The sequence below is a fragment of the Carcharhinus amblyrhynchos genome, chromosome 30 (genome assembly GCF_965287045.1).
Source record: "Carcharhinus amblyrhynchos chromosome 30, sCarAmb.v2.hapA, whole genome shotgun sequence".
NCBI lineage: Eukaryota > Metazoa > Chordata > Chondrichthyes > Carcharhiniformes > Carcharhinidae > Carcharhinus > Carcharhinus amblyrhynchos.
Genome location: NC_137353.1, coordinates 30,446,344 through 30,469,522, shown reverse-complemented (window position 1 = coordinate 30,469,522; position 23,179 = coordinate 30,446,344). Strand labels below are relative to the sequence as shown.

Below are 23,179 nucleotides of genomic sequence, written 5' to 3'. Positions count from 1 at the left end.
AGCCCATATTCGTTCCAGCTCTGAAGAATGAAAGATAGCTTTGTTGAAACTCACACAGATAATAAGGGGGTTGACATGGTGGGAGGACGTTTCCCGTGGCTGGGAAGTTAAAAGCTAGGGACAGCTGGTTCAGAAGAGCGGCACAGCCACTTCTCGGACTGAGGAGACATTTTTCAATCTTCACTGCGATTCATTGAAATTCTCCACCTTAGAAAGCTATGGACGCTCAGGTTGTGGAATATATTCAAGGTAGAGGTTTTTGCTGGACATAAAAATATGGAGGTCTGTGGGGAACAGGCAGGGGAGCGGGAATTGTTCTTGCAGTCGGCTAGCACAGAAAGATGGATTGAATGGCATTTTTTCTATGCTGTAACAATTCTGTTTGATGTAAGGGAATCAAGGGTTATGGGGATAGTACAGGAAGATTCATTTCACAGAAGTATAGAATCCCTACAGTAACAGGAGGCCATTCAACACATCAGGTTTGCACCAACCACAATCCTACCCAGGCCTCATTCTGGCAACCCCGCATATTTACCCTGCTAATCCCTCTGAGACTAGGGTCAATTTAGCATGGCCAATCGACCTAACCCGCACATCTTTGGACTGTGGGAGAAAGCCAGAGTACCTGGAGGAAACCCATGTAGACACAGGGAGAATGTGCCAACTCCATTCAGCGACCTGAGGCTGGAATTGAACCTGGGTCCATGGCACTCTGAGGCAGCAGTGCTAACCACTGTGCCACCGTGTCATCCAGGTTGAAGTAGAGAATAAGTTATCTTCTTCTCGTGTTGGGAGAACAGGCTTAAGGGACCACTCAATCTTTTCCTACTCTGATTTCTTACCTTTTTACGTAACTGTGAAGAGGTACATTTGGTTAAAAAGAATGTGGGGAGGCAAGTTTCGAAAAAGATGGAGGTACAGAAAAGGTGTGGATGCGCATAAATCCCTGATAGTCACAGGACAAGAGAAAAAGGTATTAGAAAAAAAAACTAGGATTGTTTGCCTTGTGATAAGAAGTATAGCATATAAATGCAGGAAAGTCAGGCTAAATCTTCATTTGTTTAGGTCTCAGCTGGAACATGGTGTTCAATTCTGCACGTTACACTTTAGGAAGGGTGCCAAGAGTGCAGAGGAGAATTATGGGAATGGCACCAGGGATCAGGGACTGCAGATATGTGGAACATTCATCACCAGAGAGAGTGGGACTATTCTCCTTCAGGAAGAGAAGGTTACTAGAAGATTTGACAGAGGTATCCAACATCACAAAGGAGTTTTAATAGAGTAAATAAGGAGAAATGTCATTAAGGTCAGTAACTAGAGGACAGATTAAAGATGGTTGACAAAAGAACTGGAGGCACCATAGATATAACATCACGTGGTGATCTACATACGCTGCCATTGCCTGCGTCTGTACCAACTGAATTTATGAAGCTTGCAGGTCATTCTGTTGTGTTCAGTTTAAATAACACCATTATGCCTAAATAGATGGTGTTGCCATGGGATTCTCTCTAGGTCGACCTCTCACTCATATTTCTGTCAGTCTCCCCAAGAAACGCATTTCCGATGGAATGGCCCCTAACCTTCTATTTCTTGCAAGTTTCCAGCACATAGCATTTCCTAGATGTGGTCCCACAGCTACATGTAAGAATTTCCTTACACACCTCAACCTATTCCACCCCGCAATCATATTCACCCCTTGTAACAAGATCTCTTGACTTGATTTGCAAGTTGAGAAACCTGCCCATGGCTGCTTTACTATTGCTCAGCGCCAATCCACCTTCACAGGTCAGTGTGGCTTTTGGGATCCCTACAGCTCCATATGCTATAAGATCAACCTACTGGCCATCTTGTAAACTGTGCCCTAGCCATTTGCATGCCGTGCATGTTTGACGCTGAAGTAAGGTGCATCATTGCTGTCCTGCAAGATAATAGAATCCCTACATTTGATTTGATTTGATTTATTATTGTCACATGTATTGGTGTACAGTGAAAAGTATTGTGCCCTTGTGGAGGGTGGGTTGGGGAGATCCCTGTGTTTGTGGGAATCCCCCCCCAAATAGGGTGGGATTTTGGGTGGACCCACCCTATGGGCTCAAAGGGCTGAATTACCTACTCTCACTCCTAACTCCTCTGTTCCTAAGATGGTTGGGCCTGGGACACTACCCTGAGGGACTCCTGCAATGATATCCTGGAGCTGAGATGACCGACTCCCCACAGCCAGTCATGGACATTGAGCAAACACTTAAAAGGAAATGGAAAGTTCCATCCCATGCGCGTATCAGTTGTTATAGAATACGAGCGTGTTGTCTGTGAAGCTGACCTCAGTCAGCACCGATTATAGGTTTGAAATTTCAAAAGTACTGGCAGAGTTTGAAGATAGACTTCACTGCATAAGACTACCCAGTGACCAGACTCTGTAATTACGTTGTAGAATCATAAAATCCACACAGTGCAGAAAGAGGCCATTTGACCCATCAGGCCTACATTCTGGCCCTATCCCGGTAACCCTATGTATTTACCCTGTTAGACTTCCTGACAATAAGGGGCAATTCAGCATGACCAAACCTAATCTACACATCTTTGGACTGTGGAAGGAAATTGTAGCCCCCAGAAGAAACTCACGCAGACACAAGGGGGTGGAATTTTCCTGTTCCGCCAGCCACAGGAATCGTGACCAGAAAATCCCCACTCAGGGAGAACGTGCAGACTCCGCACAGACAGTGACCCCAAGCCAGGATTTGAACCCCGGTCCCTGGTGTTGGGAGGCAGCAGTGCTAACCACTTAGACACCGGTGGCACAGTGATTAGCACTGCTACCTCACAGCGCCAGAGACCCAGGTTCGATTCCTGGCTTGGGTCACTGCTTGTGTGGAGTTTGCATGTTCTCCCTGTGTCTGCGTGGGTTTCCTCCGGGTGCTCCGGCTTCCCCCCACGTTCTGAAAGACGTGCTGGTTAGGGTGCACTGACCTGAATAGGCGCCAGACCATGGGGAATTTCACAGTAACTTCTTGCCTGTTAAGGTAAGCCTACTTGTGACTAATATATAAACCTTAAAAAGGTAAAATTTGATTTACAACAAAACAGAGTAATTCAGAGTTGCAACTTGTTCCCACAACAGCCCAATCTGCCCTTTGGGTGGCACAGTAGCACAGCAGTTAGCACTGCTGCTTCACAGCTCCAAGAACGTGGGTTCGATTCCCGGCTCGGGTCACTGTCTGTGTGGAGTTTGCACATTCTTCCCATGGCTGCGTGGGTTTCCTCCGGGTGCTCCAGTTTCCTCCCACAGTCCAAAGATGTGCGGGTTAGGTTGATTGGCCATACTAAATTGCCCCTTAGTGTCCAGGGATGCATAGGTTAGAGGGATTAGTGGGTATAATATGTAGGGATATGGGGGTAGGGCCTGGGTGGGATTGTGGTCGGTGCAGACTCGATGGGCCGAAGGGCCTCTTTTGCACTACAGGGTTTCTATGGTTTCTATACCCACACCCCCGCGTGTTTGCACAGCATGATGGAACGGCAAAACGTTGAAACAGCAATGAGCAATGAAAATGGGGACCAGAAACACGACCCAAACATTATGAAAGCAACAAGCGTGCGCCGAAAGTAAGACTTTTAATCTTATAAAATATGCTGACAGTCACTGTATAACAGAAGATATTGCACAATTGCTTCTCACGTATAACACAAGCAGTTATATTAGAGTAGATTTCAATCTCAGGCAGATGCAATGAACATTGTATCATTGTCAGATCGAAGCTAGAATTCAGTAACATGCACTGATTGTGTTACACTTTGGAAAGTGACTGCAGACTGTCACTTGATGGACTAACACTAATTAAATCATAATCACCAATGCCTCAGTGAGAGCCCCTTCAGGGACTGAGCTGCTAATGCCCAGTGGAGCACGCACTACATTTAAATGATGGTGAGGTATCTCCATGAAGGACAATCCAGGCCACCCTCTGTCCTCTGTAAAAGTCGACGGGAACGTGAGACTGGAAAGCGCCAAGTCGATCTCTCCGGCACTTTAATGCTTTCAAGCAGTTGTACATCCAGATGTTCCTTCAACGACTGCACTGTTTTTGATTGTAATGATCCCCTCGGCAGATTAGCCCAATCATTTATCAATCTTCTGCCTAATTTAAACCTGGTTTTATCACTGATGCTCAATTTAAGTCAATCGGAAGGAGGGATTTGCACTGGGATTGCAGCTTTTGTTGAGCTGTAGGTCTCCGGGGTTTCACTAAGACAGGCCAATTCAGGAGCCCTATAGAATTAGCAGACCGACCCCAATACTGGTATTCCCGCCTCCATTCTCATCCTCCGCAATTTTTTGCCAGTAGGGTAAGAGTGCAAGTAGTCTTCCGGCATACAGAATTCCTATCCATTATGGAAAGAAGGGGCTGGGGAAGGTCCATCCCCTCCTCCCGCAATTTTAGAATCATAGAATCCCTACAGTGCTTCCCTACAGAGAACAAATTAAACTCCGATTCATTTAAAGGAATGCCTTCTGACAACTGTCCATCACAGGCACTGAATGAGTAACTAAGGAAGATACACTGGAAATGGAAACAGCAAGGTGGCAATAGGGGGCATGCATGGAGATATGAGAGAGTAAGATGCACATAGGACATGGAGAGAGCATGGATGTATGGGGGAGTGTGGGTGTGTGTTTGGGGAGAGTTGAGGGATGTGAGCCTAACATTCATCACTAAAACCGCACTATGTCTCAACAAATGGAAGTGAGCATTCCAGTCTGCTACACTTGCCACCCGCCTAACTCGGTTGCCGCTAAGGACCTGCTTCAGAGCCGGTGGGCCCTAATCCATACTGCCCTGCTTCAAGGTTGGGGTGTTATTTAAGGAGATGGGTTTGCCACGTTAAGAGATTTCCCCACCCGACCTTCCATAGATTTATTATGGCAGAGAAAGGGTTTCCCCCGGGTGCTCTGGTTTCGTCTCTCAGTCCCAAGATGTGTAGATTAGGTGGATTAACCATGGTAAATATGCACGGTTACAGGATAGGGCAGTGGAGCGGGTGGGCAGAGGAAAGATGCTCTTGGAGAGATGATGCAGATTCAATGGGCTGAATGGCCTCCTTTTGCGCTGTAGCGATTCTATTTAAAAATGGGACCATTCAACCCATCAAGTGCATGCTGGTTATCTGTACAATCTCGTCAATCCCATTACTTCCTGCTTCAAGTGCCTTCCCCATTTCATTTTGGAATCATTCCACAGCTCTCTGTGTCAGTCTTCAACTTACCACTCAGTGCGTGACAAATGTCCTTCCTGACACCCCTTCTGTACCCCTTTCCCAAGAACTTAAATCAAAAACTTAAACTGCATTAGTCCTTTGTACAATCAGTTAATGGGAATAGCTTACTTCTTTCCATCTTAACTAAACCTATCATAATCTTGTACTCCTCTAAGAAATCTCCCCTTGGTCTCTTCTGCTCCCAGGAGAATGTCACAAGCCCTCAAGTATCTTTCCCAAGTGGCTTTTCCCCAAGGCACCACTGCTCTGCAGATTGGGTGCTGATAATTGTTGGGCTGCTGAATGTGACACCCACCAGGCAACCCTGGCATCATTTAACATTTCCATCCATTATGTTTCTAGATTGTAGGTCAATAGAGAGAAGCCTGGCCAATTTCCCCTTCATTTTCCTGAAGCACGCTCGTCTGCATAGATTCAGTTTGAACCTCAGGCTTGCTGCTGTGTTGGACTTACCACTACATTCAGTGCCACAGGGCGGCACAGTGATTAGCACTGCTGCCTCACAGTGCCAGGGACCTGAGTTCAATTCCATGACTGTCTGGAGTTTGCACATTCTCCCCATGTCTGCGTGGGTTTCTTTAGGTTGCTCCGGTTTCCTTCTCCAGTCCAAAGATGTGTGGGTTTGGTGGATTGGCCACGCTAAATCCCCCCTTAGTGTCAGAGGGATTAGAAGGGGAAATTAGCATGGTTAAGGAGAGAAGGTCTGGTGGGACTGTTATTAGTGTGGATTCAATGGACCAAATGGCCTCCTTCTGCATTATAGGGATTCTATGATCATACCATCAATCAAACCAATTTCATTGCAAGAGTTAAAAGGAACTGTTCAATACATTTGTATCTCTGGTGTTAACTTTCTAATACATGAAGATGGAACAAAATTACTTTGCGACCATGCTGTCGTTTTTCTTTCCTCAACGGTCAATGAACTCTTTCCAAAGAAAACCATAAATTGTACCTGACAAACTGAAACCCAGATCCCATTCTGAAACCATGTTTAAATGAGTACCTTGATTATTTACATTTGACTATGTTCGATGTTCTAACTCCAACAACTTTACCAGGTAAATCTGGCATGGCATAGGGTCAACTAACCTATGGCGCGTTCACTGAGAGTATCAGGCAGCTGAGGGCAGACAGAACATAATGAAAGGTGGATCAATGCATGAGCAGCATCAGTGTGGATGAATGACTTAGGCAGGAGTCACACACCCCAGCGCTGATCAGTTGGACATTATCAAACAAAAGCAAGTCAAATAGATAGGAAAACTCTCCTGGCATAGTGGTATTACATAGAAACATAAAACAGAACAGTACAGTACAGTACAGACCCTTCAGCTCTCGATTTTGTGCCGAGCTATGTCTGAACCCAAGATCAAGCTATCCCACTCCCTATCATTCTGGAGTGCTCCATGTGCCTATCCAATAACCGCTTGAAAGTCCTTAAAGTGTCCGACTCCACTATCACAGCAGGCAGTGTGTTCCACACCCCGATCACTCTCTGAGTGAAGAATCTACCTTGGACATCCCTCCTATATCTCCCACCATGAATCTTATAGTTATACCCCCTAGTAACAGCTACATCCACCTGAGGAAGTAGTCTCTGAACGTCCACTCTATCTATCCCCCTCACCATCTTATGAACTTCTATTAAGTCGCTTCTCATCCTCCTCCGCTCTAAAGAGAAAAACCCCAGCTCCCTCAACCTTTCCTCATAAGACCTACCCTCCAAACCAGGCAGCATCCTGGCAAATCTCCTCTGTATTGTTATTGTGTATTGTATTGGTGTTGTCACTGGACTAGTAATCCTGAATTAGGAAAGCTATGGGGACGAGTTCAAATCCAAGCAGATGGTGAAATTTGAATTCAATAAAAAAGAATCTGGAATTAAAAATCTAACGGTGACCATGAAACTATTGTCGTAAAAACCCAAATGCTTCCCTCATGTCCTTTAGGGAAGGAAATCTGCTGTCCTTACCTGGCCTAGCCTACATGTGATTCCAGAGCCACAATAATATGGTTGACTCTGAACTGCTGTTATGGATGGGCAATAAATACTGACCCAGCCATTTCCCATGCAAGAATATTTTTCAAAAAATGTTATTTGAAAGCAAAATTGATCAGTCTGATATCTGGCACTGCATTTGGCTGGCTCCGGGGGTATGTCCTAAATCTAGTTCTCCTAATGTCTATCAAGAGCTAATTAAGAGTAGCAATGCAGACATTTAGCCACTAATGGAGGTTCGCTGTGTGCAGTCAACCAAATTGAGCATATCTGACTTTTAGTCAATGCAGGATGTGTGAGAAACATTTGATTTGGTCTAATTTTCTTTTGGGCATTGTGCGTAATTGCCAAGTTCAATAAAAACAAAATCAAACATGGAGAAAAGTGCATAGCAAACTGAAGCAGATAATCAGGCTGAACGTAAAACATACGGCAGAGGACTGAGGAAGGCAGCATGAAAATTAAATGTTGGATCACCCATAAAAGGAGGTCCAGAAGTTTCATTTTTCGGCCTTTTGGCTAGGACCAAGTGTAGTTTTGGATCCTGCACTTGGTTGAAGTCATGAGGTAACACCGAGGCTCCATTTGAGGCAATTTTTAAAAGTGGCATCTCGGCCTTTTGGCTAATGAGATCCAGCCTTGGAGGAGGTGCCATGCCTGTTCCAATCAGCTTGGGGGTCATGTAGATCAAGCCCAAAGCAGGAAGCGAAAGGCCTGTCTTGTCAGCCTGGATTTGGAATGTCTTACTTGCTGAGACTTTGAATTGGATATAAACAAAAAAAAAGTCTTTTATAGGCAGATAAACAGTAGAAGAGTTACCGAGAAAAGAGTGGGACGTATGAGGGATCACAATGGAAATCTGGGATGTGGTTTTCCAGCCTCGCTGCACTGCCCGAGTAGTACAGCAAGCGGGAAAATGTCAGTGGGGCAGGGCTGGAGTGGGATTCCAGACCAGCGTCCAGCTGATCGCGATTCTCCCAGGCCTTTTATTGACATGGCAATCAGTCCCACACCAGAAATCAGGGCGAGATCTCTTACAATGTGGAAATTGGCATTTCCACACCATTTAGTGAAATGGGGCAGAATTCTCCAGGCTTGGTAATGTTTTCCCTGCCACCCACCAGGAGAGGATCCTACCAGCGGGGATTAAAGCTGGTCTCCATTAACATGAACCAGGTGTGGTCATCTCACTGGTGCGAACAGAGGCCATTGAAGCAACACCACCCCCCACACACACATTGGGAGATCGAGGACAGGGGAGGGGGGGGGCATGGATAGAGAAACTGGCTATGAGATTTTAAATATTGTTAAATATTGTGGGGAATGGCTTTTTTTTGGGGGACTGGAAGAGCTACACAGTGGAGTTACCTTGGGTTCAGTACAAAGCTCACTTCTGTGTCTGATATGTATTAACAGCTTGGACTCAAGGTAGAATTTTGAAATTTACAGATGCTATGTAGTTAACAGTGCAGAGGATAGTAATAGGCTTCAAGAGGGCATAGATAGCCTGGTAGAATCGGCAGAAACATGGCAGGCAAAATTCAACTCAGAAAGTGTACAAGTTAAAGATTTTTTTGTAAAAATTGTAAGAAGGGACCTGGAAGTGTTTGTCCACGAATCGTTGAAAGTGGCGAGGCAGGTTCACAAAGCGGTGATGAAAGCACATGGGATCCCTGGCTTTTTAAACAGAACTATACGAGCTGTGTGGAGTTTGCACATTCTCCTCGTGTCTGCGTGGGTTTCCTCCGGGTGCTCCGGTTTCCTCCCACAGTCCAAAGATGTGCGGGTTAGGTTGATTGGCATGCTAAGAAATTGCCCCTTAGTGTCTAGGCATGCATAGGTTAGAGGGGATTAGTGGGTATAATATGTAGGGATATGGGGGTAGGGCCTGGGTGGGATTGTGTTCGGTGTAGACTCGGTGGGCCGAAGGGCCTCTTTCTGCACTGTACTCTATGATACTCAAGCCAAGATGTGCTAACTCCATATAAAGTACTGTTTTGGCCCCAGCTGTAGAACTGTGTCCAATTCTGGGCACAACACTTTAGGAAGGATTGTGAAGTCTTTACGAAGGATATAGAAGAGATTTACCAGTGTGGTTCCAGTTTAAGGGATTGAATTTCAATGGATAAGGTTATTTTCCTTAGATCAGGGAAGGCTAGGATGAGGGTGTTTTAAAATCAGGAAAGGCTCAGATAGAGTAAATAAAGAGAAACTGGTTTCAGTTGCCAACAATGAGAGAGCGATTAGAGAATGAGATTTAAGGTGATTAGCTCAGGAGTGTGAGGCAAGGTAAAACTTTTGTTTTAAATCCAACAAATGGTTCGGATTTGAAGATTTCTCGAGGGAATTGGATAAACACTTAGAGGTGTAAGGCTGAGGGAATGCGACTAACTGCATTGCTCTTCAGAAGGGCTAGTTCAGACTTGATGGGAGGAGTGGCCTCAATCTGTGCCCCACAAATGTATGATTCTATGAAACCGAATACTTAGATCTCCATCTGGGGCCGAGTCATTGTGAAGAGCGAACATCGGCTAACGTTAAACCATTTGCTCAGTGGGTACATTCTTTTCTTTGAGTTATTTTCCAAAGCGGCAGATTGCAATAAGGGCAAGGTATTCTCCTGAAGTCACAGCACAGACTAACCTGGTGTGAACAATCGACTTTGTCAAATTATTCTATGGCTGCTTTATTTTTTAAACCAGATTAAATCAGTAGTCGGCCTTGTACATTGTCAGCAATGCACAAATACCTTGTCATTTTCACCCTCTGCTTAAAACACACACAAAACAGAACAGCAGGTAAGTGAAGGATACCCCATCACTTTGTTAAGCACCATTTCACACTATCCGCTCACTGATCCACACAGCCTTAATGCAACTAAATGTTATCAATTGCCTTGAACCTTTGAATGCAACCATCTCAAGGTACAAATGGTTGGCAACATTTTAATCTAGGAATTTGGAAGAAATGAGGAAAAACTTCCCTTTACGTAGCAACTTCCGGCCATCCCAGAGCACCTTACATCCAATGATTTGATTTGATTTGATTTATTATTGTCACAGGTATTGGAATACTGTGAAAAGTATTGTTTCTTGATGATATATCGATCAGAAGACATAGGAGCAGAATTAGGCCACTCAGCCCATCAAGTCTGCTCCACCATTCAATCATGGCTGATAGTTTTCTCGTCCCCATTCTCCTGCTTTTTCCCATAACCCCTGAAAAAACATACCATTCATAGAGTACATAGGGGAAAAGGGAAGGAGAGGGTGCTGAATTTAGTGTTGCCATCACAGATAGGGTGAAGAGAAAGATCAGCTTGATATGAGGTAGGTCCATTCAAAATAAATAGAGACATATAAGATAATGAAGGGGCTAGACAGGGTAGAGGTAGAGAGATTCTTCCCACTTAGAAAGAAAAACAGAACGAGAGGGCACAGTCTCAAAATAAGAGGGGGGGACACTTTAGAACGCAGTTGAGGAGGAACTTCTTTACTCAAAGGGTGGTGAATCTCTGGAATTCTCTGCCCGTTGAAGTGGTGGAGGCTACCTTGTTGAATATATTTAAGTCACGGGTCGATAGATTTCTGATAGACAGGGGAATTAAGGGTTATGGGGAGAAAGTGGGAAAGTGGAACAGATCCACTTCAGATCAGCCATGATCTTATTGAATGGCGGGGCAGGCTCGAAGGGCTAGATGGCCTACTCCTGCTTCTATTTCTCATGTTCTTAAAAGTCTGATGGCAGCAGGGAAGAATCTGTTCTTGAGTCGGTTGGTGTGTAACCTCAGACTTTTGTATCTTTCTCCCAATGGAGGAAAATGGAAGAGAGTATGGCCAGGGTGTGTGGAGTCCTTGAGTGTGCTGGCTGCTTTCCTAAGGCAGCAGGAAGTGTAGATGGAGTCAATGGATGGGAGGCAGGTTTGCATAATGGACTGGGCTATGTTCATGACCCTTGGTAGTTTCTTACAGCCTTGGTCAGAGCAGGAGCCCATACCAAGCTGTGATACAACCAGAAAGAATGCTTTCTATGGTGCATCCGTAAAAGTTGGTGACAGTCGTAGCTGAATTTCCTTAGCGCCTGAAAAAGTAGAGGCATTGGTGGGCTTTCTTACCTATAGATTCTTTTGAAGTGTAGACGCTGTTGTAGCGTAGGAAATGCTGCAGCCAAATTGCACACAGCAAGATTCCACAAACACCAATCCTCCAATGGCTGGATAATGGGCGGGAGTCTCCGCTCCCACCATGCTTCGCAGGTGTGGAGGCTGCCCGCTATTGGCCAGCTGCAGGACCTTACAATCCCACCGTTATCAACAGGGTTTCCTGTTGCAACCCTCACCGGCAGGAAGGGCCTGAAAATTCCTGCCAAGGTTTTTTTATGATGTTGAACGATGGACTAAGGCAGGTCAGGACTCTGAGGATAACTACCCTGCTCTTCCTGGGCACACCGCCATGCAATCTCTCACATCCACCCGAGGTGGCAAACAAAAAAGTGGTGTTTCTCTCTTAAGAGCATTCATGTTAAGCTAAAAATCACGGGAAAGGTTTGTTCTAAGCTCTCTGATACACAAAGGGTTCTTTTTAAACAAGGTTATGATGCCGCAAAATATGAAATCTTCCCCTTTCCACGGCGCTAAATTAGAAAAATAAAAACCTCCGCATGATTATTTAAAGCATTCGCATTAACCACGGCAGCCCAAAGTAAAAAGTAACTGTCGGCTCATCTCCAAGGCACAGCCACATTTTGCAATATTGCATTTGTTAATTAACATTCTCGCCAGTGGTCAGTAGGTTAAGTAATTGTCAATTAGTCAACTGTGCAAAACAATAAGGTTTGCACCTCCACATTCCAGCATTCTGTCCATTTATCTCTTTAACAAATGTAACACTATTGATTTGCTGCCACTTTTATCGAATAGGTTATATTGTCACTGGGCAATGCCATGTAGAAAGAAGCATCCACTGCTCAGAAGGGCTGCAAGTTATTAAATCTCAATAGCAGAAGTCTGGAACTAAAACATAGAACATAGAAAAACTAAAGCACAAACCGGCCCTTTGGCCCACAAGTTGCGTCGGACATGTCCCTACCTACTAGGCTTACCTATGGCCCTCTATCTTACTAAGTCCCATGTACTTATCCAAAAGTTTCTTAAAAGACTCTATCAAATCTGCCTCCACCACCATCGCTGGCAGCCGATTCCACTCACTCACCACCCTCTGAGTGAAAGACGTACCCCTGACATCTCCTCTGTACCCACTCCCCAGCACCCTAAACCTGTGTCCTCTTGTGGCGATATTAAAAACATTAAAAAAAACCTCAAGGATGCATTCCTGCAGAAGTTAAAATGGGCACTTTGTACCAACACATCCGTGGGGTCGCTGAATTCATCACCAAAGATATCCAAGCTTGGAAGTTTTGTATGGTGATGTTGGCAGGGAAATGAATGAGAAATGCTTTCTTTTTGCAATTTTAGCAAAGGCGTCAGACTATTGTAAGCTGTCATGGACCCCACCTTCCCCTCCCCCACCCCACGGACACAGAACCCCCCAGCACTGTCCTCATGGGCTGACTCTGATGCCCATGGACCCTGCCACCCAACACTGCCATCTTCAACCCTGATGAATCATAGAGTTTTTACAGTGCACAAGGAGGCCATTCGGCCCATTGACCCTGCACTGACAACGATCCCATCTGGATTCAAAACTCTGAGTGGGTGGGTGGGAAACTTCCTCTCCCATTTCTGATGGAGTGGGAATGGCTGAGTGGGTGAAGAATCAAGTGGAAGATCCAAAATGCCTTTTATTCCGGTGGGATTTCTCCACTCGATTGTCCTGCCAACCACACCAACCACCACCCCTTCCCCCCACCTGTCAATGATATAACGGGGTTCCCATCATACAATGACAAGAACCCCATTATAATACATCGTAAGATAACCAGCGGGCCTCCCCGCTGTAACATGCACCCCCACATAGAAAAGTCCCCACCCTCAGGCAGCATGACGTCATGTTTGCGTGGCTTACACCAGATTTTTAAACATTGGGAACCGGCGGTCAGAACTCATCGTGGGCACAGTTGAGTAATGCCCCTCCCCCAGGAGGGAGGGGGGAGGGATGGCGGACTGTTGGCAAAATGTTGTGGGTTCCACGTCTGTAGGTGCTGAGGGGGCAATGGTCTGTGTCCTTGGCGGATGGGGGGGAATGGAAGAAATTGGTTCTGTGCTGTAGGGAGGGAGGGGGTATTCCATGGAGGGTGTGGTGGGTGGGTGTGTGTGTGTGTGTGGGCAGGGGGGCGTTCCTGTCTCCTCTCACATTTACTTATTGTTCCGAGATTGAAGATTAAAAAATGGAACCCTTCTCCTTATTTTGTCCATAAGTGTTTTAAAATACAGCGAGGAAAGCCAGCAATCCAAGCAGCAGGCTGCACTCCACTTTTTACATCCGGGTGACATTTAGCCAAAAACATGAGAAGATTCTCACAACACAGTGATTAGCTCTGATGCCTCACAGCTACAGGGACCCAGGTTTGATTCCAGTCTCGGGTGACTGTCAGTGTGGAGTTTGCACGTTCTCCCCATGTCTGCGTGGGTTTCCTCCGGGTGCTCTGATTTCCTCCCACACTCCAAAGATGTGCAGGTTAACTGGACTGGCCATGCTAAATTGCCCCTTAGTGTCCAAAGATGTGTAGCTTGGGTAGGTTGGTCAATCTAAATTGCCTCTTAGTGTCCAAAGATGTGCAAATTAGTTGGACTGGCCATGTTAAATTGTCCCTTAGTGTCCAAAGATGTGCAGGTTGGGTGGACTGACCATACTAATTTGCCCCTTCAGGGTGAATTTTTCCATTCCTCCTGTCACGCAAATCAGAGGAGGCGAGGGGAGGAACAAGGAGAGGTCGGTTGACCTTAGTTTTGGGATGAAGCAGGTGGAAAATCTGGACCTTAATTTCCAAAGATGTGCATGTAAAGCGGATTAGCCATGGTAAGTGTGCAGGGTGACAGGGATAGGGTAGGGAGATGAGCCTGGATACGATACTCTTCGGAGAACCATTGCAGACACAATGGGCCGAATGGCCTCCTTCTGCATTGTATGGTTCTAACCGTTAGTTCTGCATCTCCCTCCATAGATTAATTGCGTCTCCTTCCCTGCAAAGGACACATATTGTCTCAATTATATTGGTGCTCATATTTCTCGCTTGTGAGCTTCAAGCGAGAAATAAACAACTTGAGGAAACAGATGAACAATCTTTGATTAACGGCAGAACGGACCTAGGGCACAACGTGCACTTCATGCATTACAGTTTCAGGAAAACCTGCGTCAGCATATTGAATGAAAAAGCACGCTTAACCAAACGAATGAAGGATTCTTGATTGCTGACTGCAAAGGTGGGAAAGGTTTGTGCAATGTCATGTACCGTATCATTCCATGCCAAGATTCTGTGCGATAGCATTGCAGAATGGAACATACATCCTTTCTCATTCGCTTAATTTGGTCTCAGCCTGTGCATAACTTAGCAATCATGCAAAAGACTTTGATTTGATTTATTATTGTCACATGTATTAGTATACAGCGAGAAGTTTTCAATTAATTGTGTGACCCTGGTCTGCTTCTATTGTTTTACGTCAGTCTAAGAAAGCAGCCAAAATTGATAATAACTATGGAAGAAAGAAAAATGAAGTGTAGCGGAAATAAAGGGGTTGTAGCTGGTGTTGCAAAAAGGAAGGTTGCCATAGATGATCCAGCAACTCACCTTGGCCAACTCTGATTTCTGCAGGTGATAAAGTTCCCAGCTTCCTCCGATTGTTTTCTTTCCTGAATCTTGTTGGTTTTCCAGCACTAGGAGTTGTCCCTGACTGAGTGTTGCAATTTAGCCAGGAATACATGTTGAGGGACGCACTTGGGGTAGGTCGCTGCCGCAGATCAACAATGAGGGTAGGTCGCTGTCTGAGACCTTTTACCTCACAGTAAATGGAGAGGAGCAGAACCCCCTCAGGCCAACTGACTCACCAAATATGACATATCTCTCAGCTGTATTGAAGCATCTCAGAGTGTAACCTTTTCCATGTAGACAATCTTTAAAATTAACTTGTAAGACCATTGTAAAATATCTGAAATGTTTCTGATGCTGTACTGAAGCATCTCAGAGTGTTACTTGATGTATGTAAAGAGCCTGAATATTATTGTTTTTTGAGCGATGGTCATTTTGGAACATTTGTAATGTTCTCACAGATTTATGAATGAAGTATACTCTTGGGAAACGAAAAATGCTCCTCTCCTTTTCTTGAAATGCTAACTCTAGTCAGGATAGAGTCCCAAAGGGAGATAGAGTCATAGAATCCCTACAGTGCAGAAGGAGGCCATTCAGCCCATCAAGTCAACACCGACCACAATCCCACCCAGTTCCTATCCCCACAATCCCATGCATTTATCCTAACTAGTCCCCCTGACACTAAGGGGCAATTTAACATAGTCAATCCACTTAACCCGCATATCTTTGGAATACAAGAGGAAACCGGAGCACGTGGAGGAAACCAACGCAGACATGGGGAGAATGTGCAGACTCCACACAGACCAAGCTGGGAATTGAACCCACGTCCCTGGCGCCGAGGCAGCAGTGCTAACCACTGTGCCACAGATAGCAGCCCTATAACATGAGCATGAGCTGTGAAGAGGATCCCATAGCTGCTGCTGAGAGTGCAGAAGACACTATCCTGTCTGTCTTTGCTAACCATGAACGTTCTGGAAGGATTTGCCAGATAAGACCAAGGCTGGCAGATGGCGAGCTGATCATTTTCCCCTTCCTAGCCCAGGGATACAGAATCCAAAGATAGAATCCCAACCACAGCTCTAAGAATGAAGCTTGCAACTGTACAGCACTTTCTTATTGAACATCACAATAAAGCCAATAGGGAACTGTAATTGCAAGGAGTGGTATTTGATTTGAGTTGGATATTAACAGGTTTGAATAAGTAAAAGCGAAAATAATCCAGTATTGATTATCGAACTTCTCTATGAGTAACTGCAGGAGATATTTATTGAGGTCATTGTGCCAATGACTTCATCACCAACGATTCCTGATCTATGCGGTTAACTTGCCTTGACCAAATGCTAGTCATTGTTCCACAATCTGAGGTACATTCACAAAATTTAGATACGTTATTTTCCAAATTATAGAGAATAAAGTATGATTGAAATGTTTCACCATCCCACAAACGCTTACAATTGTTCTTTCCTAAGTTTAAGTTTACTTATTAGTGTCACAAGTTGGCCTACATTAACACTTCAATGAAGTTACTGTGAAAAATCCCCTTGTCGCCACACTCCAGTACCTGTTCAGGAGAATTTAGCACGACCAATGCACCTAACCAGCACATCTTTCAGACTGTGGGAGGAAACCAGAGCACCCAGAAGAAACCCACACAGATAAGGGGATAATGTGCAAACTCCACACAGACAGTAACCCAAGCAGGGAATTGAACCCGGGTCCCTGGCACTGTGAGGCAGCAGTGCTAACCGCTGTGCCACCATGCCACTCACAGGCGTCAGTGTTAACATTGAGCTTAAAACCAATTCAAGATACTGTACAAGTCTATGATTTGTCGCACATTAGTCCACATAAATTCACCAGACTAACAGGGGATTGATATGGAAGGGTAAACTTTCCAAGGCTACATTCCTGGCACATAACTTCATTACATAAGATTAAATAGGAATTATCTTACCTCTCACTTGTGCAAGCATTCAGCGATGCTCCACAACTCCTGGGGAGCCTTGCAAGATCCATTCATCTCCTTAAACATTTGGAACTATGTCTGGCTATAATGCCTGTGTACTTGTGTATCCAAGCCTGTTGTCTCTATATGGCAGCAATGAGCACTTTGCTTGTCCTGTCCATGCTGTTAGTTAAGTGCAATGGATAAACCCAATATTGGCAGCTATCATTCAGTTAATAGGAAAATGGGGGCAAATTAAAAGTAATAACCCCGCTATTTTTTAAAAAAACAGGCCAGAAGTTTCCGGCGCTCTCCCGGCTGTAGTAGGGCAAATCCAGGGAGTGTGGGCTGCAGCAACAGAGGAATGAATGGGAAGAGTTAAACAAACAGCCTGACTGCAGTATCCACACTCACTGTGGGCAGGCATGATAAATTACCACACCTCAGACAGCACTAACACTGTTGCACCCCAAGTGAGATCTTTCCAAGGCTACTGCAGCAGCGAGAGAATCAATACCGCTTAACCAGACTCCATAATGTCTGGAGGAGCCATTGTGCCTCTAGAAACTAATCAAATATCAGGGAGGTGGAGGACAAATAACATGCCATCAAAATCGGCTTGACAAACATAATGTTTTGATACTGTAAACAGGTAGACAGGATATGTCCAGAAAATGATTAAAGTTAAAGCACACAGGACAATGGATCTGCATAAAGTGATTAAAACTGATGTACAACAAATTCAAAGTAACCATATGATGACCTAATATAAATGTAATACTTTGTAATGTATAAAACAGGTATAAGAAGGTGTAAGAACCTTTGAGGAGCAGAGTAGCTCAGAAGCAAGCTAGAATTACAGCTCCGAGTTCTGCTCTCTGTTGAACTTGTTGAAATTTGATATGGTCTCAAAAGACTCAGTTTGTTTATTCCTTCCAACATGACAAAGGGGCTGCAGCTGGAAACTGCAGCGAGTTGTTCAGAGGGGTATTTACTTTGGTGGGAAACGGTGGGAAGGGCCACCCAAAGTTACAACATTCTGAACTAACTCCAGACAATGACGGTTAGTATGCTGCATTGCTTTTGACCATTAGGTAACATTGTGATGGCCTCTACCCCTCCCCAGGCACTGGTAAAACACCAGTGGGTGATGAATGTAGGTTCTTAACTGGCCACTTAATTAGCTCAATAATCCTCTGGGCAGGAGGCATCTCCTGTACCTGCCCTGGTAGGGGTAAAATGGCATTGACGATGGCACTGTGATGAGCACTGCATGCCACATATTCCCTCACCATGATAATGGGCCATCCCCAACCTCTCAGCCTCCCTCCCGAGGACTGGTTAAAATCTAACTCTTACAACAAAGAACCTGGTCCTTGCCTAACAGCTCAGGTAAGTTAAGCAAATCAATAGTTTGGCCGTTGAAACTGGAGAAATTAGTAGCGCAGACTCAGCCAGGGAGGAGTGCTACATCGGTACCAGATAAAGAAGAGGGGAATCAGTCGAGTTTTCTTCTTCTGATCAGGACTTCAGAATTATGAAGGGATCCTTTACAATAGATGTAGAGGCCTTTCAATTTCTTGGAGAAAACAAAACGAGGGGTCATTAATAGTGGCTAATAAGTTCAATAAGTAACTAAGGAGAAGCTCAGGTGGGGGAGGGGCTTTCAAAATCATGAGGGGGCTGGGCAGACCAGATAGAGAGAAACTGTTAAAGCTTGTAGAGGATCAAGAATAAGAGGGCACAGATTTAAAGAGATTGGCAAAAGAAGAAAATGTGATGTAAGAAAATAACATTTTCACACAGCGAGTGGTTGGGGTCTGGAATGCACTGCCTGGAAGTGTGGTGGAGGCAGGTTTAATCGAGGCTTTCGAGAGGGCATTAGATGATTATGTGAACAGGGGGAAAAGGCAAGGACACAGCACCAAGCCGTGATACATGTTTGGAGAGCGGGTGCAGACATGATGGGCCAAATGGTCTCCTTCTGCACCGTAACAATTCAGTAATAAAGGGGTTCCAGTGGAATCCAAAACAGCACAATGAGGGCAAAGTAATAGAAGAATATAATGACAGAGAACTAAGAAGGGAGGGGATTCTGATGGAGGATATAGACCATTTTGTAGACCTGTTGGGCAAATGGATCAGTTCTGTGTTTCCAATTCAATATAATTATCCATCCATAACACCCTCAACTAGTCTGTCTACATGCCCTGCCAGGAGTAACACAGGAATTACAGACCCCTGGGGGAGGTTATCAGGTGGTTAAAAAAATGACTGTACCCCAACAAAGAAGTCAATGCCTTCAGGGAGTGCAAGTGAGGTGGGGGTGGGGGGCGGGGGGAGGAAAAGATGGAAGAGGGAAAAAATAGAAGCAGGAAAAGTCGATAGGGAAAGGAAATGGGACACTGTTAGGAACCTACCTTCCAGAATTATGGAGTGGGCTTGATGCCTCAACAAAGTGTGAAGGGTAGCTGCATACTTCATGACACAACAGAAGAGGGCGAGTTGGTTAACTGAGCAAATAGCTCCAATTACACTGAAAATAGGGGACAGAGGCTGTATAGTCAGCTCCCGCAGCCACATGTGACAGGATGTCCCTGCATTGTTCCAGTGGCATCAAGTCATAGAGGTTTACATCATGGAAACAGGCCCTTCGGCTCAACTTGTCCATGCCGCCCTTTTCACACTAAGCTAGTCCCAATTGCCCGCATTTGGCCCATATCCCTCCATACCCATCTTATCCATGTAACTGACCAAATCCTTTTTAAAAAACAAAATTATTCCCGCCTCTACTTTGTTCCAGACACTCACCACGTTTTGTGTGAAAAAATTGTTCCTCTGGACTCTTTTGTATCTCTTCCTTCCCACCTTAAACCTATGCCCTCTATTTTAGACTCTCTATCATTGAGAAAAGATGTTGACTTCTATCTCATCTATGCCCCTCATTATTTTATGGACTTCTATAAGACCATCCCTAAGCCTCCTACGCTCCAGAGAAAAATGTCCCAGTCTATCCAGCCTCTCCTTATAACTCAAATCATCAAGTCCCAGTAGCATCCTAGTAAATCTTTTCTGCACTCTTTCTAGTTTAATAATATCCTTTCTATAATAGGGTGAATAGAACTGTACACAATATTCCACCGTAGCCTTACCAACGTCTTGTACAACTTCAACAAGATGTTCCAACTTCTTTATTCAATGTCCTGACCATTGAAACCAAGCTTGTCCCACCTGTGACTCCACTTTCAAGGAGCAATAAACATGTATCCCTAGACCTCTTTATTCTGTAACTCTCCCCAACACCCTACCATTAACTGAGTAAGTCCTGCTCTGGTTCGATTGACCAAAATACATCACCTCACATGTGTCTAAATTAAACTCCATTTGTCAGCCCACTGACCCAATTGATCAAGATCCCATTGTAATTGGAGATAACTTTCTTCACTGTCCACTATACCACCAATCTTAGTGACATCTGTATATATACTAACCATACCTACTGAATTCTCATCCAAATCATTAATACAAACAAGTAACAGTGGAGCCACAACTGATCCCTGAGGCACACCACTGGTCACAGGCCTCCACTTTGGAAACAAAAACCTCTACAACCACCCACTGGCTTCTGTCATCAAGCCAATTTTGTATCCAATTGGCTACCTCACCCTGGATCCCATCAGGTTTAACCTTATGCAACAACCTACCATGCGGTACCTTGTCAGAGTCCTTGCTAAAGTCCATGTAGACAACATCAGCTGCACTGCCCTCATCTACCTTCCCCTGCTCGCTACACTCTGGCACCTTTCTGGGTACACTGAGGGAGAAAATAGCAAGGCCAATGCACCTAATCAGCATGACTTTTGGATTGTGGGAGGAAACCAGAGCACCCAGAGGAAACCCACACCGACACAGGGAGAACATGCAGACTCCACACAGGCAGTGACCCAAGGCTGGGAACCAAACTGGAGTCTCTGGTGCTGTGAGGCAGCAATGTTAACCCTAATGTGCCAGCCTGTAATTTGAAAGGAAGCTGGCTACACTGCAGCTCCCTGGAAAACACACTACTTCAGAAGTAGAACTATGTACCAAGCATTGAGAGTCAGACCAATTTCAAATGGATATCATTGGATTTGACTATTTCTTGGTAGCAAATTTGCCTCATGCACAAGGAAACTCCTTCTAAAGCTATCCTTTCCTGCTACTGATTATTTTGGTTATTCTTTGTGCTGTATTGCTGCCTTACCAAACTATTAACAGCGCCTACTTGTCAATAATTTTGGAATGTTGCATCCCCACCACTGTGAAGATCGGCGTTTCCCAAAGGATGGGTCGTGACCTCTGTCCACTGATGGTGGCCATGAAGCTTGGACTGATTTCTAACAACTGTGAGGGCCCTTTAAATCCTCATCTTCTTACTTCGACGGGCATCGCCAAATGGACTGCTGTCCAAGGCCCGATTTTTGCCACAAAATAAGTCATTGTATGGGCCGGTGTTCTTCTCCCTTTAAAGATGGCCTGCTTCTTCTCAATCAGTACCCCCCACAAGCGCTATGGGGCAGGAAAGATGAGGGGAGATGGGGGTAAGCAAATGGGGCATGGGACACACTGAACTCCATAAGGAAAATCAACCCCACCCCCCTTAACAAGAGATGCTACCCTCCCCCTCCATCACCAACCCTGCACCCACTCTGCTCAACAACCCTCCAACCCACGAACTTCCACCCTGAAGGGTGGGGTCACACAGAGACAGACATTAAAATCGGATTACACTGGGAAAAGGGTGTTGCCGATACTTTTGCTCTTAACATAGTATTCAGCTGGTGAGCGTCTTTGCTCAAACCTGTTGGGTGGGATTTTCCGGCCTCGCTCATCCCGGAACTGTGAAATCCCGCCCGAGGTCAACCTTTCCGTTGGCTGCCCCTCGCCCGCTCCGATTCCCGTGGCGAGCAGGGCGGCAAAATTCCGGGTGTTGTTTTAACACCTGTTTCTGGTGGGGAGGGACAGCACGGGGTGGATCTCTGATAGCTTGGCATGCCCAGTGAAAAAGGTGAAACCAGTCGAGGCTAATTCGGTCCCAACCCCCCCCTGATATCCTGGAGCCATGCCACCTGAACCAACTCAACCGCTAACTGTCCCTTCCCCGAGCTGAGAGGTTTGTGCCAACGGCGCCCGTACATTTTGTGTTCTACTTTAACATGACGGCCTTACCGGTTTCCGTTGAACGCGGTTTTATAGACGGTGGTCTGGTGCAGGCCCTGGTCAGCATAGACTGGCATTGACGCGCGGACGCACTCATGGGAGCACTGGAGAGTCTCGTTGTACGCCGTGAATATGTCCAGGTTGCTCGGTACCCGTGCGGCAGTAAAATCGGTCAGATTTTGGCAACTCTCTTCCTGCTGGTTAATCTTCCGTTGGTGACTGTTTCGGTGTCCGTTCCCATTTTCCGCACAGCTGAAAAAAAAAACAAACAGGTCTGTTCATCTCCGCAGCGCCCAGCTTGAAAACGCACACACAAAGCTTCTCCAGTTCCAAATAAGCTATAGCAGAAAGGAAGGCAAAATACATCTAAAAGAAAAAAAATAAATAAAGGTTGATCTGTTTGTTTGGTTTAACTTTTTTCAAGGTGCAAGTCTCAATCAGGCAGTTCTGGTCACTCAGTCACAGAAGGGGCTTGTTACTCTGAGCAGGACGCAGAAGGAAGCAACCAAGATGATATTCCAACTCTGGTTGGACACCTTTCCTGGAGCTTTTCCATAATTTCTTGCCTCCATCAGCCCCGCCTATACCGACATTCCCACCATCAGTTACCCAATATTTCCATTTTTATAGTGCACTACCATCTTATACCAATCAAAATCGGTACTCTATCGGACAATTCTTCACCATTCGCTAACTTCTCCCACCCCCATGCTTTATAACGAGTGAACAAAAGCGTTGTTTATTTTTGGTTTAAGGTCCCTACGATCGTTCTCCTGCTTGGTTTGCAGCAGTGTGACAGAAGTTAATTCACTAATTCCTAAAAACCCCTAACTCAATTCCAAAGTTGAAAAGTGAGGAAAGTTGAAGCAAAGTTGGGCTTCTTCTCCTGGGGGAGTGGAGGGGGTTTTCCCCTCCACTTCAGGGTGAGCATTGCCAGATTATGACAGGAAGAGACAAGTGTGAGCGAGGTGACATTTTTGGCCATTAGGCAG

At 45.3% G+C, this 23,179-nt stretch overlaps 1 protein-coding gene across 2 annotated transcripts in view; it reads right to left on the bottom strand.

Moving 5' to 3' along the window:
* The window catches only part of ajap1 (adherens junctions associated protein 1), a 269,987-nt gene that overhangs the window by 46,447 nt on the left and 200,361 nt on the right, over positions 1–23,179 (bottom strand). For both annotated transcript variants that reach the window (XM_080215182.1, XM_080215181.1), the window contains exon 4: positions 22,197–22,439. In XM_080215182.1, coding sequence (XP_080071308.1) covers positions 22,197–22,439 — 243 coding nt within the window. The remainder of the gene's footprint in view (positions 1–22,196; positions 22,440–23,179) is intronic.